At 44.3% G+C, this 15,710-nt stretch overlaps 2 protein-coding genes across 4 annotated transcripts; one reads left to right on the top strand and one right to left on the bottom strand.

Annotated features, from left to right (window-relative positions):
* Positions 1–427: 427 nt before the first annotated feature.
* LOC125366403 (cytochrome c oxidase assembly factor 3 homolog, mitochondrial) lies at positions 428–2,173 on the bottom strand. The gene is made up of 2 exons (XM_048367066.1): positions 1,919–2,173; positions 428–942 (listed from the first exon to the last, which is right to left on the bottom strand). Exons 1-2 carry the CDS (start codon positions 2,130–2,132, stop codon positions 836–838), a joined length of 321 nt encoding a protein of 106 aa, XP_048223023.1. The 5' UTR covers positions 2,133–2,173; the 3' UTR covers positions 428–835.
* On the top strand, positions 2,160–15,686 carry Cntd1 (cyclin N-terminal domain containing 1). 3 transcript variants are annotated; one of them, XM_048367041.1, is made up of 7 exons: positions 2,160–2,663; positions 8,719–8,794; positions 9,867–10,041; positions 11,012–11,174; positions 11,996–12,140; positions 13,521–13,617; positions 14,931–15,686. In XM_048367041.1, exons 1-7 carry the CDS (start codon positions 2,453–2,455, stop codon positions 15,096–15,098), a joined length of 1,035 nt encoding a protein of 344 aa, XP_048222998.1. In that variant the 5' UTR covers positions 2,160–2,452; the 3' UTR covers positions 15,099–15,686. The 3 variants fall into 3 exon arrangements, with proteins under 3 accessions (XP_048222998.1, XP_048223000.1, XP_048222999.1); XM_048367042.1 differs by having other exon boundaries at positions 2,296–2,663; positions 11,048–11,174; XM_048367043.1 differs by lacking the exon at positions 13,521–13,617 and having other exon boundaries at positions 2,161–2,663; positions 14,931–15,054.
* The last annotated feature ends 24 nt before the right edge of the window (positions 15,687–15,710 follow it).

The raw sequence follows: 15,710 nt of genomic DNA on the forward strand, positions 1-15,710 counted from the left end.
GCCCAGCCTGCTGGCTTCCTGCCACTAAGTCATGAGGAAACTGTAAGGCCAATGATCCACTTGGCCAGGCTAAGATACCCTCCAGACCCAATCCTAGGCCTGTATAGGCAGGCACTTAGTGAAAGTTAAAAGAATGATTATTCATCTTAGTCTTCATCCCCCTAGCTAGCGATGGGAAAAGGCACTGAAGTTAGCTTTAGTGTGCTCTTGAGGGTAAAGGACAGAAGAGTGACCTTCCTTCCTCTAGTTCAGTCTCAAACAGCCCAGTATTCTCTCCTTTAAATCAGGTGGAAAGATCTCACGGAAAAAATAATTCTAGTTAAACATTTACAGCTACCTGGGGCAAGGCCACAACTGTAGCTACAGCCCGTGGAGCTTTCCAGCATAAAGTGCCATGTGTCTCTCCACCCCCACACATTAGCTTGGCTTCAGGAGATATGACTCAGTTTATTATTCTTAACTTGACCCTGTCTTTCCCATTTTATACTCCAACCACTGCCCCAAAATTGCCACACCCACTCCCGTTACAGTTGGGCCCCTGGGAGAAAAATGGAGTAAATCACAAAGGCAGAAAGTTACGGAGCTAAGGTTGCACACCTTTCAAACAAGAAACAAAGGAGCGGACTCTAGTAGTACAGTGCATGGGAAATGGGAAATGTCTGTTGGTAGTGGCCAACAATGCACAGTCTCTGGCTTCTTGGACAAAACATGCTCCAAAGTTAGTAAGTGGGCCCAATGATGCTGTGAGCAAAATATCAATTTCTACAGGGTCCTGGGGCACCATCCACCATGTAAAGGGATCCAGCAGGTTGAAGATATGCAATGATCATCCAGTTCAGGGTCCTGATGCTCTCTCAAGAGCTCGGGCGCGGGCAGCTTTGGCTTCATCTTCCAGTTCATCTAGGAAACGCTCCTGGGATACTGAGTAGAAGGTGTAACCATCTGGAGAGATGCATTGAGGAAACTGTTCGCAAATACACACATTCTCTTTGCCTACCACCCCTGTTATTCTCCCCAGTTAGTGATTATGGAATCCTGCCCTCTGTTCTTCTTCTTCTTTTTTTTTTTTTTTGGCCAGTCGTGGGCCTTGGACTCCGGGCCTGAGCACTGTCCCTGGCTTCTTTTTGCTCAAGGCTAGCACTCTGCCACTTGAGCTACAGCACCACTTCTGGCCGTTTTCTGTATATGTGGTGTTGGGGAATTGAACCCAGAGCCTCATGTATATGAGGCAGGCACTCTTGCCACTAGGCCATTTCCCCAGCCCCTCTCTGTTCTTTTTGAGCCCTGACTGCAACTCCATTAGTACTAAATCATATTAAAAGAGCACCCATTAGAAATAAGGTTAGCCAGGCACTGGTGGTTCATGCCCATAATCCTAGCTACTCGGGAGGCTAAGGTCTGAGGATGGTGGCTCAAAGCCAGCCCAGGCAGGAAAGGCTCTTTAACCACCAGAAAAATGGAAGTGGAGCTGTGGCTCAAACTGGTAGAGTGCTAGTCTTAAGCAAAAGAGCTCAAAGACAGCCCCAGGCCTTGAGCTGAAGCCCCCACGACCCGGCAGGGGAAGGGGGTGTGGAAAGAAAGACATAGGGGCTGGGAATATGGCTTAGTGGTAGAGTGCTTGCCTAGCATGCATGAAGCCCTGGGTTCGATTCCTCAGCACCACATAAACAGAAAAAGCCGGAAGTGGCCCTGGGGCCCAACTGGTAGGGCGCTAGCTTTGAGCAAAAAAGAAGCCAGGGACAGTGCCCAGGCCCTGAGTTCAAGTCCCAGGACTGCCCAAAAATGAGTTTGAGAGAGAAGAAATAACAAGGTTAGGTATTCACCCCAGTTTATCCTACATTAAACTTCCGGTTCAACTCTCCTATACAGTTCAGTCCCCCTGCCCCATTCCCACAAGCAGTACAGCCAGGACGGATACAAATAGCCAACACCACCGCCCCGATGCCAAGCCCGGTCACGATGTTTCGGGTCCGCCGCTGTGACATCATCTTCTGCCACTGGGCAAGCTGCACCTGCCGCATGAAATGCAGTTGTGCTGGCGTCAGTTTGTCCCGCATCGGGTCGATGCGCTGAGCGAATGGGGCCTTTTCATTTTTCGCATCCAGCGGCTCACCAGCTCCGGGCGCCACCATGTTGCCGCGCCGCCCTTCGCAGACCCTGGGCGCTGGGTTCGCTGGGAGTCGTAGTCCTTGGTCACCGCGAGGGATGCTGGGAGTTGTAGTGCTGGGCTAGAGCCCAGGCTTTCCGCCCTAGAGGAAGAGCTGGAAAAGCGGGAAGCGGCTCGCTTTCTCATTGGCCGAGGGGTCCGCAGGGCCGTTGGAGCGTGGAAAGCTGGGGAATTCGAGGCTGAGCTGGGCCCTAGGTTTTTGCCAGACTTGAGGGGAGAACGGACACGTTAGTAGGTGGCGAGGAACACGGGTGGACGGTGGAGTGAGGCTAAAATGGCCGGTTTATGGATCCAGTGAATTGTCGCAGCGCACCGGAAGGCTTGAATATGGACCGGCTCCTGAGGCCCAGAGTGGGCGCGGTCAGTGACTTCCAGTTTGGAGCTGTTGCCACGGAAACCATCGAAGACACTCTGCTTCACTTGGCTCAGCAGAACCAGCAAGCAGTGCAGGAGGCTGCCGGACGCATGGGCAGCTTCAGGGAGACCCGCATCGTGGGTGTGAATGCAGGGACCGGGAGGCTGGGTTGATGGGAATCTTTGAGGCACTGATCTTAAGATGCAGTGTGTATTTATTCTCTCATATAATTCATTCCAGGCCCTGGGGTTACAGTGATTTAACAAGGGACACTAGCACCCCATCTTAGGTCTCTTCATGTTTTACGCACTTGTTAGTGACACTAACCGATGAACAAAGAATGGGGGGACAGTAGGGCAAATGGGCAAATGCTAGGTACAAATGTAGTTACACGAATAGCATAAAAGACAAGGTGATGGGAAGAACTGGGCGAGTGGTCCAATTGTGGCATTTGAGGTAGATCTTGAATGAAGGGTGGCATTTTGGTTGGGTGTAGGTTGCAGAAAGGGACAACATTTCTAAAACAGGATGGCATGAGTAAAGCTTAAAGACTGGGGGATGTATAGGTACAGTATCGTCCAAATTGGCCAGAGCATGTGGAAGAGTAGTTGAACTTAAGAACCAACAGGATGTTTGGAGACATCCCAAGTGGAAATATGAGCAGCAAGAGGGGAGGAATTTATATACTTGGTTTAGTAGGAAAGTGTAAAGACATTGAATGTTTTAAAGTAAGGGAACATGGTGGCTCTAACTTTTGCCTTGGTAACATTTTTTTTTTTGGCCAGTCCTGGGACCTGGGCTCAGGGCCTGAGCACTGTCCCTGGCTTCTTTTTTGCTCAAGGCTAACACTCTGCCACTTGAGCCACAGCGCCCCTTCTGGCCATTTTCTATATATGTGGTGCTGGGGAATTGAACCCAGGGCCTCATGTATAAGAGGCAAGCACTCTTGCCACTAGGCCATATTCCCAGCCCCGTAAAAATTTTTTGATGTGATGTAAAGGGTAGATTTAATTGGGACAGGAGGGAGACAGACCAGTAGAGCCTATGTTGGTAGCCTACATCATGATAGAGGAAAGAAAATAAGGAGGGAGGTTGTGGTGTATATATACCAAGGAAGTGATGCTGTGGGTCAAAGTGGTAGAGTGCTAGCCTTGAGCAAAAGAGCCCAGGGACAGCACCCAGGCCACTACTTCAAGCCCCATGGCTGACAAAAAGAAGAATAAAGAAAAAAATTCAGAGCCAGGTGCTGATGCCTCCTGCCTGTAATTCTAGTCACTCAGGAGGCTGAGATCTGAATATCATAGTTTTAAGCCAGCCTGGGTGGGAAAATCATTGGGACTCTTTATCTCCAATAAGCTACACTCTCCCCAAAAAAGCCAGAAGTGGAGCTGTGGCTCAAGTAGTAGAATGCTAGCCTTTAGCAACAGTAGCTCAGGGACAGCACTCAGGCCCTGAGTTCAAGCCCCAGGTCTGGCACATACACAAAAAAGCAGACAAAAACATTTCAGAAACAAAACTGATTTAGATGAATTTAAGAAATGAAAATGGGAAAGCTAATTATGCCAAAGGACTGAGTCTCAGAGACTAGGTATATATCTATACCATTAACACACACACACACGTACTCACACACTACACACTACAAAATAAAAGAAAATATGGCTTTTGTTTGGGAAAAAAATTGCTTTGGGTTTGGATCTGCTGGTTTTATGGCACTTGAAAAATATCTAGAGGAAGGTTTCTAGCAGGCTGCTTAATAAGGTTAGATTTATATTTATATATGTGTGTGTATATACATATATACACACACAAATATATTTGCCAGTCCTGCGGCTTGAACTCAGGACCTAAGCACTGTTCCTGAGCTTCTTTTGCTCAAGGCTACCACTTGAGCAACAGCGCCACTTCTGTCTTTTTCTGTTTATGTGGTACTGAGGAATGAAACCCAGGGCTTCATCCATGCATGCATGCAAGCACTCTACCCACTAAGCCACATTCCCAGCTCCTAAAACTAAAAAAATTTTGAGTTATCTTCATAATGATATTGTTTAAAACTGTGGCAGAGATGAATTCCTAGAAGGAGAAAAAAAAAAGAAAGTTAAGGATTGTTCCTTGGGAAACATTTTGTGTTCATCAATTAGAGTAGAAGAGTTATGGGGGAACTAAAAGTAGTTAGGAAGACAAAACAAACCAAGGACTTTCGGGAGCCCACAGAAGTTTCCAGAAGGATCAGATTAAAAGTTCCATATGCAAGCTGGGAATGTGGCCTAGTGGTAGAGTGCTAGCCTTGAGCAAAAAGAAGCCAGGGACAGTGCTCAGGCCCTAAATTCAAGCCCCAGGACTGGCAAAAAGACAAAATAAAAAGTTCCAGATGCTTCTGGAATATCAACAGAAATGAGGATTGTAAAAAGGCCATGATAAAGGATTGTAGTTCCAACGCAGCCCAGGCAGCAAAGTCTATGAGACTCTTATCTCCATTTAACTACCAGAAAACTGGAAGTGGCATTGTGGGTCAGAATGGTAGAGCACTAGCCTTGAGGAAAAGAGCTCAGGAACAGTGCCCCAAGTTCAAGCCCCACAACTGACAATAAAAAAAAACAACCAAACACACACACACACACACACACACACACACACACACACATAATATTTAGCAATTTGGAATAATTGTGCATGCAAATACAAATCCCGGGCCTTGAACTTGGGACCTGGGCACTGTCTCAGGGATCCTGAAATCTCAGCTTCCTGAGTAGGTAGGATTACAAGTGTAAGCCACCACTGCCCAGCATTTGCTGATTTCTTAGATGATCATTTTAGCAAACTGAGAAAGGTAAAAGTTGAACTGCAGAATATTAGGGAGTGATAAAGTAGAAGCAGCAGGTGTGTAAACCAGGCTTTCAAGAAATTTACCAGTGGGCTGGGAATGTGGTTTAATGGTAGAGTGCTTGCCTAGCATGCACAAAGCCCCTGTGTTCGATTCCTCAGTATCACATACACAGAAAAAGTCGCAAGTGGCACAGTGGCTCAAGTTGTAGAGCATTAGCCTTGAGCACAGAGGGGCTCAAGGACAGAACCCAGGCCCCGAGTTCAAGCCCCAGGACCGGCAATAAATAAATAAGGAAAGAAAGAAAGAAAGAGAGAAAGAAAGAAAGAAAGAAAGAAAAAGAAAAAGAAAAGAAATTTACCAATGATGGGATGGATAAAACTGGAGCCCAACCTAAATGAAGATACTAGAGGGGCAGAGTCTTTCTCCAATACTAGAATATTGAGTACTTTTGTAACTAGAGCAGGGAGAGTCAGTAGTGAGGGGAAGATGTAAAAGCATTTTCCATTCCACCAAATCCAAGCTGTTTCATTGGAAAATTAAAATGTAAAACATACAGAGAGAGAGAGAGAGAGAGAGAGAGAGAGAGAGAGAGAGAGAGAGAGAGAGAGAGAGAGAGAAATAAAGCCTTAAGTCCAGCACCTAAAAGGACTGGCTTTTAATACACATTTATATGGCCTAGGGAATTTTGCTTTTTTTTTTTTTTTTTTTTTTTTTGGCCAGTCCTGGGCCTTGGACTCAGGGCCTGAGCACTGTCCCTGGCTTCTTCCCGCTCAAGGCTAGCATTCCGCCACTTGAGCCACAGCGCCGCTTCTGGCCGTTTTCTGTATATGTGGTGCTGGGGAATCGAACCTAGGGCCTCGTGTATCCGAGGCAGGCACTCTTGCCACTAGGCTATATCCCCAGCCCGCTGATTTTCTTAATTCCTGCACTGGACCATTGCTAGTGGGGGCTGTGGTTCCTATAACTATATGGCAATAATACTAAGGTTTTGAATTCAGGGCTCCATGCTAGCTAGGTGGGAGCTGTTATCAAGCAACCCCCTCCAGCCCTGAGTTTGCTGGTTAATTTATGACATAGGATCTTTCTCCCTGTCCCAATGTGTACCTGAGTGTGATCCAATTAGGCTTCCAATTGTAACTAGGATATCGTGGGAGTCACCACATCCAACTCTCTGTTATGAAGAGGTCTTGGCCCACCTCTTCAGGAGACAGAGACCTAGAGAATCACAGTTTTAAGCTAGCCAGATAGAAAAGGTCCTCCAAAAACAATCCAAAAATAATCAACAAAATGCCAGACTTGAGGTATGGCTCAAGTGATAGAGTGCAAACTGTGAGTAAGAAAACCAAGCAAGAGTTTGTGGCTCTGAGTTTAAGCTCTGGTACTGACACATAAAAGGAATTTGGGGGGGCTGGAGGCTTGGATCAAGGGGTAGAGAACAAGTTGAACAAGTATGAGGTCTTAAGTTTCAAATCCCAGTGTCTTCTGCCTGGGCCGTCCTCAAACCACCATCCTCCCAAGCACAGCTTTCCAAATAGTGTACATTTATCTGTGTGATTTGTGTCAAATAGATTTGTTAAACTATTTGTGCTAATTTGACATTTTTATTGTTATTCTAAGAAATTCAATCTCCCTCCCTCCCTCCCTCCCTCCCTCCCTCCCTCCCTCCTTTCCTTCCTTCCTTTTTTGCTTTCTTTTTGTTTGTCATGGGGCTTGAACTCTGGGCCTGGGCACTGTCCCTAAACTCTTTTGCTCAAGGCTAGTGCTCTACCACTTTGGGCCATAGCTCCACGTCGGGTTTTATGATGGTTAATTGGAGATAAGAGTCTCACAGACTTTCCTGCCCAGGCTGGCTTTGAATTTTGATCTTCAGATCTCAGTCTCCTGAGTAGCTAGGATTACAGGTGTGAACCACCAGTGCCTGGCTGAAATTCAAATTTTCTTTGAAGGCACAATAATTTGACAATGTGTATACAGGATAAGAATCCAAAAATCCAAAATTTGAAACGTATATGAACATGATTTTTCAAAGGTTTTGGATTTGGGTTAGATATGGTTGTAAACACAACTAATCCCAACTACTCAGTAGGTGACTATCAGGATTGTGTTTTGAGACTAGTCCAGGCAAAAAGTTAGCAAGACTCCATCTCCACCAACAAGCTCAGGGTAGTGGTATGCAACTGTGGTCTCAGCTATGTGAAAGGAGGATGGTCTTGGTCTGTGGCTGGCCTTGGATAAAAAGTCTGACTCTATTGGAAAAAATAACTAAGCTTAAAAGGACTGGGGAAGGCTAATGATGCCAAAGGATTGAGCCTCAGAGACTAGAAGTATAGCAGGGGAGGCATGACTCAAATGGTACAGGAGATGAAAAAAGAAAAGAACAGCTGGATTTTGAAGCATTTTAGAGTTCAAATTTCCAGATTGAGTAGGAGAATAATCCAAAATCTGAATAAACTGAAATCTGAAGTCCTGATCTCAGGCATTTTGGATTAAGACTACTCAAACCTGTAATTCTTTGCTGATCAAAGCTAAAAGCTCTTAGGTCTGCAAGAACTTTCTTTGTTAAGAACTGACATTTACTCTTGTTTCCACCCTCTAATGATATTGCAAACTAAATAGAATTCTATCTGGGTCTGTTCTTTCAAAGAGAAACAGAAGCAACTAAAATCTTGCCAAGGTATCTTGCCCTTTCCACCTTTGCAATGATTCCTTCCTCCTAAAATTGGGCAATGTTCCCTGAGTGAGGGGATGTTTCTTCAAAACAAGTCACTCCACAGTAACAAACTTGCTCCTGGGGAGAGGCCCAGCCACCATAGATTTACCCAACAAACTGCTGGTGGAGAGGTGGTGTCCAGCTGTAAGGTGAATGATGTTTGTAAAGCAGTGGGAGTTCTCCAGAGGGTGGTTACTAAACAAACAGTGTCCTAAAGACTATCAAAGCTCCAGGAGGGACCTTTCTGTTTCTGCCAACATTCCACAGAAAACAGAATGTTGGGGTTATGGTTTTTAACCATCCAAGAATCATCCTTGAAGATGGGGGTTACCAGCATGGTGTAGAGGCCAACTAGGCCAACTGTTACGTTTGTGTGTAACTTGCCAAGCCTTTTATCAACTGAGACCCACAGGAAGGCTCTAGGGTCAGTGAAGGGACTTGGTAAGCCCTTGAGTTTGGTACTCAGCCTCATTTTCATGCCTCTGATCTGCCTGTTGGCAACAAAGGAAACTAAGCTCTGTTTTGGTTGTTTTAATCTCATCCTTCTCACCTTCTGACCCTCTTCCCCTTGCCCCATCATGGCTTTTATAGAATGCCAAGAGTTCACAGAATGGTTTTGGTTGCATCTTGTGAATTTAGCTTTTTTCCTGTTTTGGCAGAGTTTGTTTTTCTCCTGTCTGAACAGTGGTGTCTGGAGAAATCTGTGAGCTACCAGGCTGTAGAAATCCTAGAAAGGTAAGGCCCTCTGCATTGGCCCTTGTGAGTATTACACCTTAAAATGGCTAATGAGCCCCAAAACATACTAGTTAGGATGGGACAAATATGCTTTCCACAGAAGAAGTTGATAGAATGGTCATAGATCTGGAAAATCAAATTGTGAAATGAGGTAAATATAGAAGAAGACATCCTTATGATGATGCAGATAGGAACTGCATTGGTAAAAGCAATGTCAAATTCATCAAGAGCCACAGCACCATGTCTGGCTTTTTCTGTTTATGTGGTACTGAGGAATCAAACCCTGGTCTTCATGAATGCTAGGCAAACACTCTACCACTACGCCACATTCCTAGCCCCAACTAGAAGATTTTATGGGAAATATATAGCTGAAATTAAGCTGAATTTAGAGAGAACAGCTGTTTAATTCCTTCATGAGGTGTATGTAGAAGCTTGAGAATGAATTGTTCTAGCAAACTGAAGGTCTCCTCAAAATTATGTCAGCCAGTCAGATTTTAGTCTATGCCTCTCCACTCAAAATTTCTAAATAAGTATCTTTTATTGAACATATGATTCCATGTATAGTTCATTATGTTGCTTGAATATAAGATGTATTTCTTATAGTGAAGATGTTTTGTAAAACCCTCTTTTGTATAGCATGGCAGCTGGTGGCTGGAGCCTGTAATCCTAGCTACTCAGAAGGCTGATGATTGGAGGATTGTGATCTAAGTCAGACCAGGTAGAAAACTCTGGAGACTCAATCTCCAATTAATTGGCAAAAAGCTGGGATGGAGGCATGGCTCAAGTAGTAGAGTGCCAACCACAAGCAAACTGAGTGAGTGCACAAGGCACTGAGTTCAAGCCCTGGAACTGGAAAACAAAAACAAAACCCAACAAAACCCCTTTTCTCTTGAAGTACTAGTAAGGGCAATGGGATAACAAAGTACACAATCTCACTTTTAACTTCCAAATGTAAACTTCCTAGCTAGCATTTGATACCCAAGAGGACAAAAATATAGTGCAGTTTAAAGTGCAAACTCCCTTAGGTTTTTGTGACTGTGGGTTGTTTTCACTCCCCCTCCCTCCCTTACAGGTTTATGGTTAAGCAGGCAGAGGACATCTGCATGAAAGCCCCAATCCAGCTGAGAAGTAATGAGAAAACAGAGTCTCGGAATTGGAAGGCTCTGAAAGATCAACTTTTCAACAAGTTTATCCTCCGTCTGGTGTCATGTGTTCAGCTGGCAAGCAAACTTTCCTTCCACTACAAAGTAAGGAGCTGGAGTTGTTGACTGGAGTTGCCCTGTGTTAGAAGGAAACCAGCTCATCAAAGGTGGCTGTGCAAAACCTACTCCTTAGATATGTGATATTACTCACGTGGAAATTCCAGAGGCTAATTATGCTTCCTAAGCATGCCCATGCCTTCTACACACACACACACACACACACACACACACACACACACACACACACACACAAACACCCATTATTAAATAGCCTGAAGTTCTGTTCCCAAAGTATAATTTCTGGACAGATGCCATTATACAGGTCACCTTTTCTACCCTAGAATTCAAGGAGAGTTTGTTTACATAAGGTACCTGAATTACCAACATACCTAGTACTAAAGGAAAACCATACACTTAAAAAGAACAGAATGTTTCCACATCACTCTCCAATAAAATATCATTCATTTAGCAAATATTTATTGACTTTCTTCAGTGGCCAGATGCTGTAGTAGGAATCATAGCTACAATAGTAAAAATATTGTCTGTACTCGAAGGAATTTATTATCTAATGGGAACAGACACATAAGCAAACAGGGTGAAAAGGTGCTGTGGTTAATGTAAATATAGAGGGTTAAGAATGTACCTCATTAGCCTTGGAGAGTAGAGGAAATATACCCAGAAAATGACTTCTTCAAGTAGGTAGGTAGAAGATGGGTGGATGCTTAGCAAGAACAAACAAAGGGAGGGCAGGGACAGAGAGGAGGGGGGAGGAAAGAAGGTAGGTCCAGGTACAGAAAACAGAGATGTAGCAGCTGGAAGAGAGGGAGAGTATTTGGGGTTTGGTAATTATAAGTAATTCTGTGCAGACAAACTTAAGACTTTAGGGTCGAATTACCAAGAGAGAAGATTGTCAATGAAGACATGGGTTGAACTGTGAAAGACTTTGTTGTACACTCTGCCAAGGTATATGATCTGTATCCTGATGTTTTTCTTTCTGTTTTGTTTCTTTGCTCAGATAATCAGCAACATTACAGTCTTGAATTTCCTCCAGGCTCTAGGTTATCTTTACACTAAAGAAGAATTGCTAGAGTCAGAGCTTGATGTTTTGAAGTCCCTGAACTTCCAAATAAATCTTCCTACCCCTCTTGCATACGTGGAGATGCTCCTTGAAGTTTTAGGTACTTCACAGGGTCAGAAAATGTGGATCAAGTTGGGTGCTGGTGGCTCACACCTGTAATCCTAGCTACTCAGGAGGCTGAGATCTAAGGATCATGGTTTGGAGTCAGCCTGGGCAGGAAAGTCCATGAGATTCTTTATCTACAATTTACTAACAGAAAACTGGAAGTGGAGCTGTGGCTCAACGTGTTAGAGCACTAGCTTTGAGCAAAAAGTGCTCAGGGAGAGCATCAGGCCCTGAGTTCAAGCCCCATGACTAACAAGAGAGAGGGAGGGAGGGAGGGAGGGAGGGAGGGAGGGAGGGAGGGAGGGAAGGAGGAAGGAAAGAAGGAAGGAAGGAAGGAAGGAAGGAAGGAAGGAAGGAAATGTGGGTTGGATACTTCCCTAGAGGGCAATAAAAAAATGTGCCTAAGGAAATAGAAGGCAGAATCTGCCAGTGAGGAACAGTAGCAAACCTGATGGTGTCTCTGAATAACTCAAAAGAGCTTCCTCTGGCATTTGTCAAGGAAAAGTAGCTTCAGAGTCTCAGCAACTGGTTGCCACTTGGACTCACTAGCCACTTTCTTATTGCAAAATTGAAGAGCTGATTTTATGGAGAAGCATAAAGAAGAAAGGAACAAATACACTGTAATTGTACATATACTATAGATAGAAGTTTCTCTGTCCCTTTGTCCTTTAAAATTGACCTTCTGCTAAACAAGTTTCTTATAGAACATAGCAACTGAGATGCATATGTGCTCCTAAATAGTGTTGTTATAGACAGTGGTGGCTGTGATCAGGAAACACACACTTCTTGTCTCTTCCATGCCCACACTCCATCTAGGATACAATGGCTGTTTGGTTCCAGCCACCCAGCTACATGCAACCTGCCTGACCCTGCTCGACCTGGTCTATCTTCTGCATGAACCCATATATGAGAGCCTGCTGAGGGCTTCGATCGAGAACTCCACACCCAGTCAGCTTCAAGGGTGAGCAACTTGGTTAGGACAGACTCCTTCCGGAACCAGGGAGCTGGGGGGACAGATCATAAGAATGTGGGGAGGCCTGGGTGTTTAGTTCAGGGGTAGAGCACTTGCCTGTCACGTTCAATATCCAGCACCACAAAAAAAAGTGGGGAGGGGATTCGATTACTTCACGAAGGCATTTAGACCACAGATAACCTACACAGGTTACCTGGGTCTCATTAACTTCCAACATGTTGCTTGGATGTGGATGACTGAGCCCAATCAGGAAAAACTCAAAAGGCTTTTACTTTTAAATTTAAATTGCTTTAAATAACCAATGTATTTTCATTCTTTTTTTTTTGCCGTGAACTCAGGGCCTGAGCACTGTCCCTGGCTTCTTTTTGCTCAAGGCTAGCACTCTGCCACTTGAGCCACAGTGCCACTTCTGGCCATTTTCTGTATATATGGTGCTGAGGAATCGAACCCAGGGCCTCATGTATACGAGGCAAGCACTCTTGCCACTAGGCCATATTCCCAGCCCAACCAATGTATTTTCTTTTCTTTTCTTTTTTTTTGGCCAGTCCTGGGCCTTGGACTCAGGGCCTGAGCACTGTCACTGGCTTCTTCCCGCTCAAGGCTAGCACTCTGCCACCTGAGCCACAGCGCCCCTTCTGGCCATTTTCCATATATGTGGTGCTGCGGAATCGAATCAAGAGCTTCATGTGTAGGAGGCAAGTGCTCTTGCCACTAGGCCACATTCCCAGCCCCCCCAATGTATTTTCTTTCCTACTTCTTTTTTTTTTTTTTCTTTTGCCAGTTCTAGGGCTTGATCTCAGGGCCTGAGCACTGTCCCTGGCTTCTTTCTGCTCAACTAGCACTCTGCCACTTGAGCCATAGCATCACTTCCAGCCTTTTCTGTTCATGTGATGCTGAGGAATCGAACCCAGGGCTTCATGCATGCTAAGCAAGCACTCTACCACTAGACCACATTCCCAGCCCCTCTTTCTTACTTTTTTAGAGTAATTTCTAATTTGAGATTATCGGACTGCTTTTTCTGGTCACTTGAGAATAAAAAAGCCGGTCACAAGATAAAGTTGGACAAAAGTGTTTGATTACTATAAAGCCAGGTTGGTCAAAAGCCTGTTACATCTGTCACAGAGACAGATGGAACAACAAAAGGCTATAAACCACTCAGATATAAGGCTCACATTTTAATCTCAGTTAAGTTGGAGGAAGATGGGAGAGCAGGTTAATTAGCTATAATTTAACAGTTCCCTTCCATGTCTAAAGCAAACACACAAAATGATCAGCCTAAACAATTCATAGTTGAAATTCTATAACCCTAGAATTTGGAAGATCATATTGCATCCTAGCTTCAAAATTAATATGGTTTTAATTACTCAGGGAAAAGTTTATCTCTGTGAAGGAAGACTTTATGCTGTTGGCAGTTGGAATCATTGCAGCAAGTGCTTTCATCCATAACCATGAGTGTTGGAGCCAGGTATGCACCAATAAGCAGGATCCGCATGGCCAGAATTCATGTAATAGAAAGCATTTCCTCATCAGTTAAAGGGAACAGAAGGCACCTACAGAAAACAAGTGCCAAGACCCAGGATCAAGATTTGGACTGAGGGTTAAACAGACTGAGCTCAACATTTGAGAGGATTGAAAAACTAGGTTAGGCCTGAGTTTTTTGTTTTTTTTTTTGGGGGGGGGGGTGTCAGTTGTGGGGCTTGAACTCAGGGCCTGTGCTTTTTCACTCAAGGATAGTACTCTACTTTGAGCCACAGCTCCACTTCTTTTCTGATGGTTAATTGTAGATAAAGAGTCTCATGGACTTTCCTGCCTAGGCTGGTTTCAAACCACGACCCTCAGATCTCAGCCTCTTGAGTAACTAGGATTACAGGTGTGAGCCACCAGCACAAAGACTAGTCAGCTAGGACTGAAAGGTGTTTTTCAGTTTTTCTTATGAAACTAGAGAGGCCCAAGCTCAGCTTGTTCATTTTCCTTTATATGATCCACTATTATGAAGTCCAATAAGTATACTCCCCTCCCCAAACACAAAATATATCAATGCCCAAATACCCAGGGACTAGCTGATAGATCATAAGAATGTGGATAGTGGGGCTGGGGATATGGCCTAGTGGCAAGAGTGCCTGCCTCATATACATGAGGCCCTGGGTTCGATTCCCCAGCACCACATATATAGAAAATGGCCAGAAGTGGCGCTGTGGCTCAAGTGGCAGAGTGCTAGCCTTGAGCAAAAAGAAGCCAGGGACAGTGCTCAGGCCCAGTCGAAGCCCCAGGACTGGCCAAAAAAAAAAAAGAATGTGGATAGTAACTGGGAATGTGGTTTAGTGGTGTGCCTAGCATGCATGAAGCTCTGGGTTCAATTCCTCAGCACCATATAAACAGAAAAGGCCAAAAGTGGCGCTGTGGCTCAGGTGGTAGAGTGCTAGCTTTGAGCAAAAAGGAAGCTAGGGACAGTGCTCAGGCCCTGAGTCCAAGCCCCAGGACTGGCAAAATAAAAATAAAATAAAGAATGTACAGAAGTTTAGAGGTAATGATAATCCCCTTAGGTTTCACAAAATTTATCTCCAACAGAGGAAAATAAATAGTTTTCATGCTAATGCTTAAGGGCAAAGGGATCCATTTGGCCATTAGCAAACATTTGAATCTGGATTTAATCTTGCCTGCATAGAAATGAAGTTTATTTGGTTGGAAAGAACATCCCAAGCTCTGTGTGTGTGTGTGTGTGTGTACAAAAACATGTTGAGGTTACTTAGTAATAAAAAAATCTGTCTGTATCTGAAGGTTGTGGGGCATTTGCAGAGCATCACTGGCATTGCTGTGGAGAGCATTGCCGAGTTCTCTTATGCAATCCTGACTCACAGCGTGGGAGCCAACACTCCAGGACGACAGCAGCCTGTTCCTCCCTACTTGGCAGACAGAGCTCTCAGGGGTGCTGCTTCCTCAACATGAGGCATGTGGAGCCCCCCAAATATAAACACCTCCCATCACTATACTCTTCCCTCTGTTTGTTTACTTTCATATTCAAGGTACAAAAGTTCCAAGTCACCTTCGAACTGTACCCTGTATTCTAATTCCATGCATATTTTTCTGCCTCAGCTAAAGTGCACAAGTTTGTCATATTTTTTTTTGTCCTATCAGACTAAAAATGTCAAAGAACAAGGAGACAGGTTAGTAAAGTTGCTTTTTAACAAGCCGTTCATGGCTTTTAACTTCATTTCATTAACAGGCAACATTAGACATGAAGACAGTATTAACCTGGATCTTAAAAACAGATTATTGGGATAATGTTGACTGAGTATTGTTGAAAACTGCCTCTATTTCCCTTTAATTTCCATCTCTGTCTACTTAGATCTAAACAAATGGCTTCCTCTACAGTTATTTTCACTAGGTTTTTGATGTTTTTTGGTGATGGGTGGTTTGAACTCAAGGCCTGGTATTGATCTAGCAAATGGTATCCCTTAAGCCATACCTCCAGTCCAGTTTGTTTTGTAACTGAAATATATCTATGCATGTTTCAACAGTACTTCCATATACTTTCTTAGATAAAGAAAGACAATAGTG

Source organism: Perognathus longimembris, chromosome 17, assembly GCF_023159225.1.
Source record: "Perognathus longimembris pacificus isolate PPM17 chromosome 17, ASM2315922v1, whole genome shotgun sequence".
Taxonomy (NCBI): domain Eukaryota; kingdom Metazoa; phylum Chordata; class Mammalia; order Rodentia; family Heteromyidae; genus Perognathus; species Perognathus longimembris.

Bases quoted from the DNA above. Each gene is read 5' to 3' on its own strand.
- Cntd1 (XM_048367041.1), top strand. From the start codon at position 2,453: ATGGATCCAGTGAATTGTCGCAGCGCACCGGAAGGCTTGAATATGGAC. The intron at 2,664-8,718 runs GTGTGAATGCAG...CTGTTTTGGCAG, and splicing joins CAGGGAGACCCGCATCGTGG to AGTTTGTTTTTCTCCTGTCT. The intron at 8,795-9,866 runs GTAAGGCCCTCT...CCTCCCTTACAG, and splicing joins GCTGTAGAAATCCTAGAAAG to GTTTATGGTTAAGCAGGCAG.
- LOC125366403 (XM_048367066.1), bottom strand. From the start codon at position 2,132: ATGGTGGCGCCCGGAGCTGGTGAGCCGCTGGATGCGAAAAATGAAAAG. The intron at 943-1,918 runs GTATCCGTCCTG...GCATCTCTCCAG, and splicing joins GGCGGTGGTGTTGGCTATTT to ATGGTTACACCTTCTACTCA.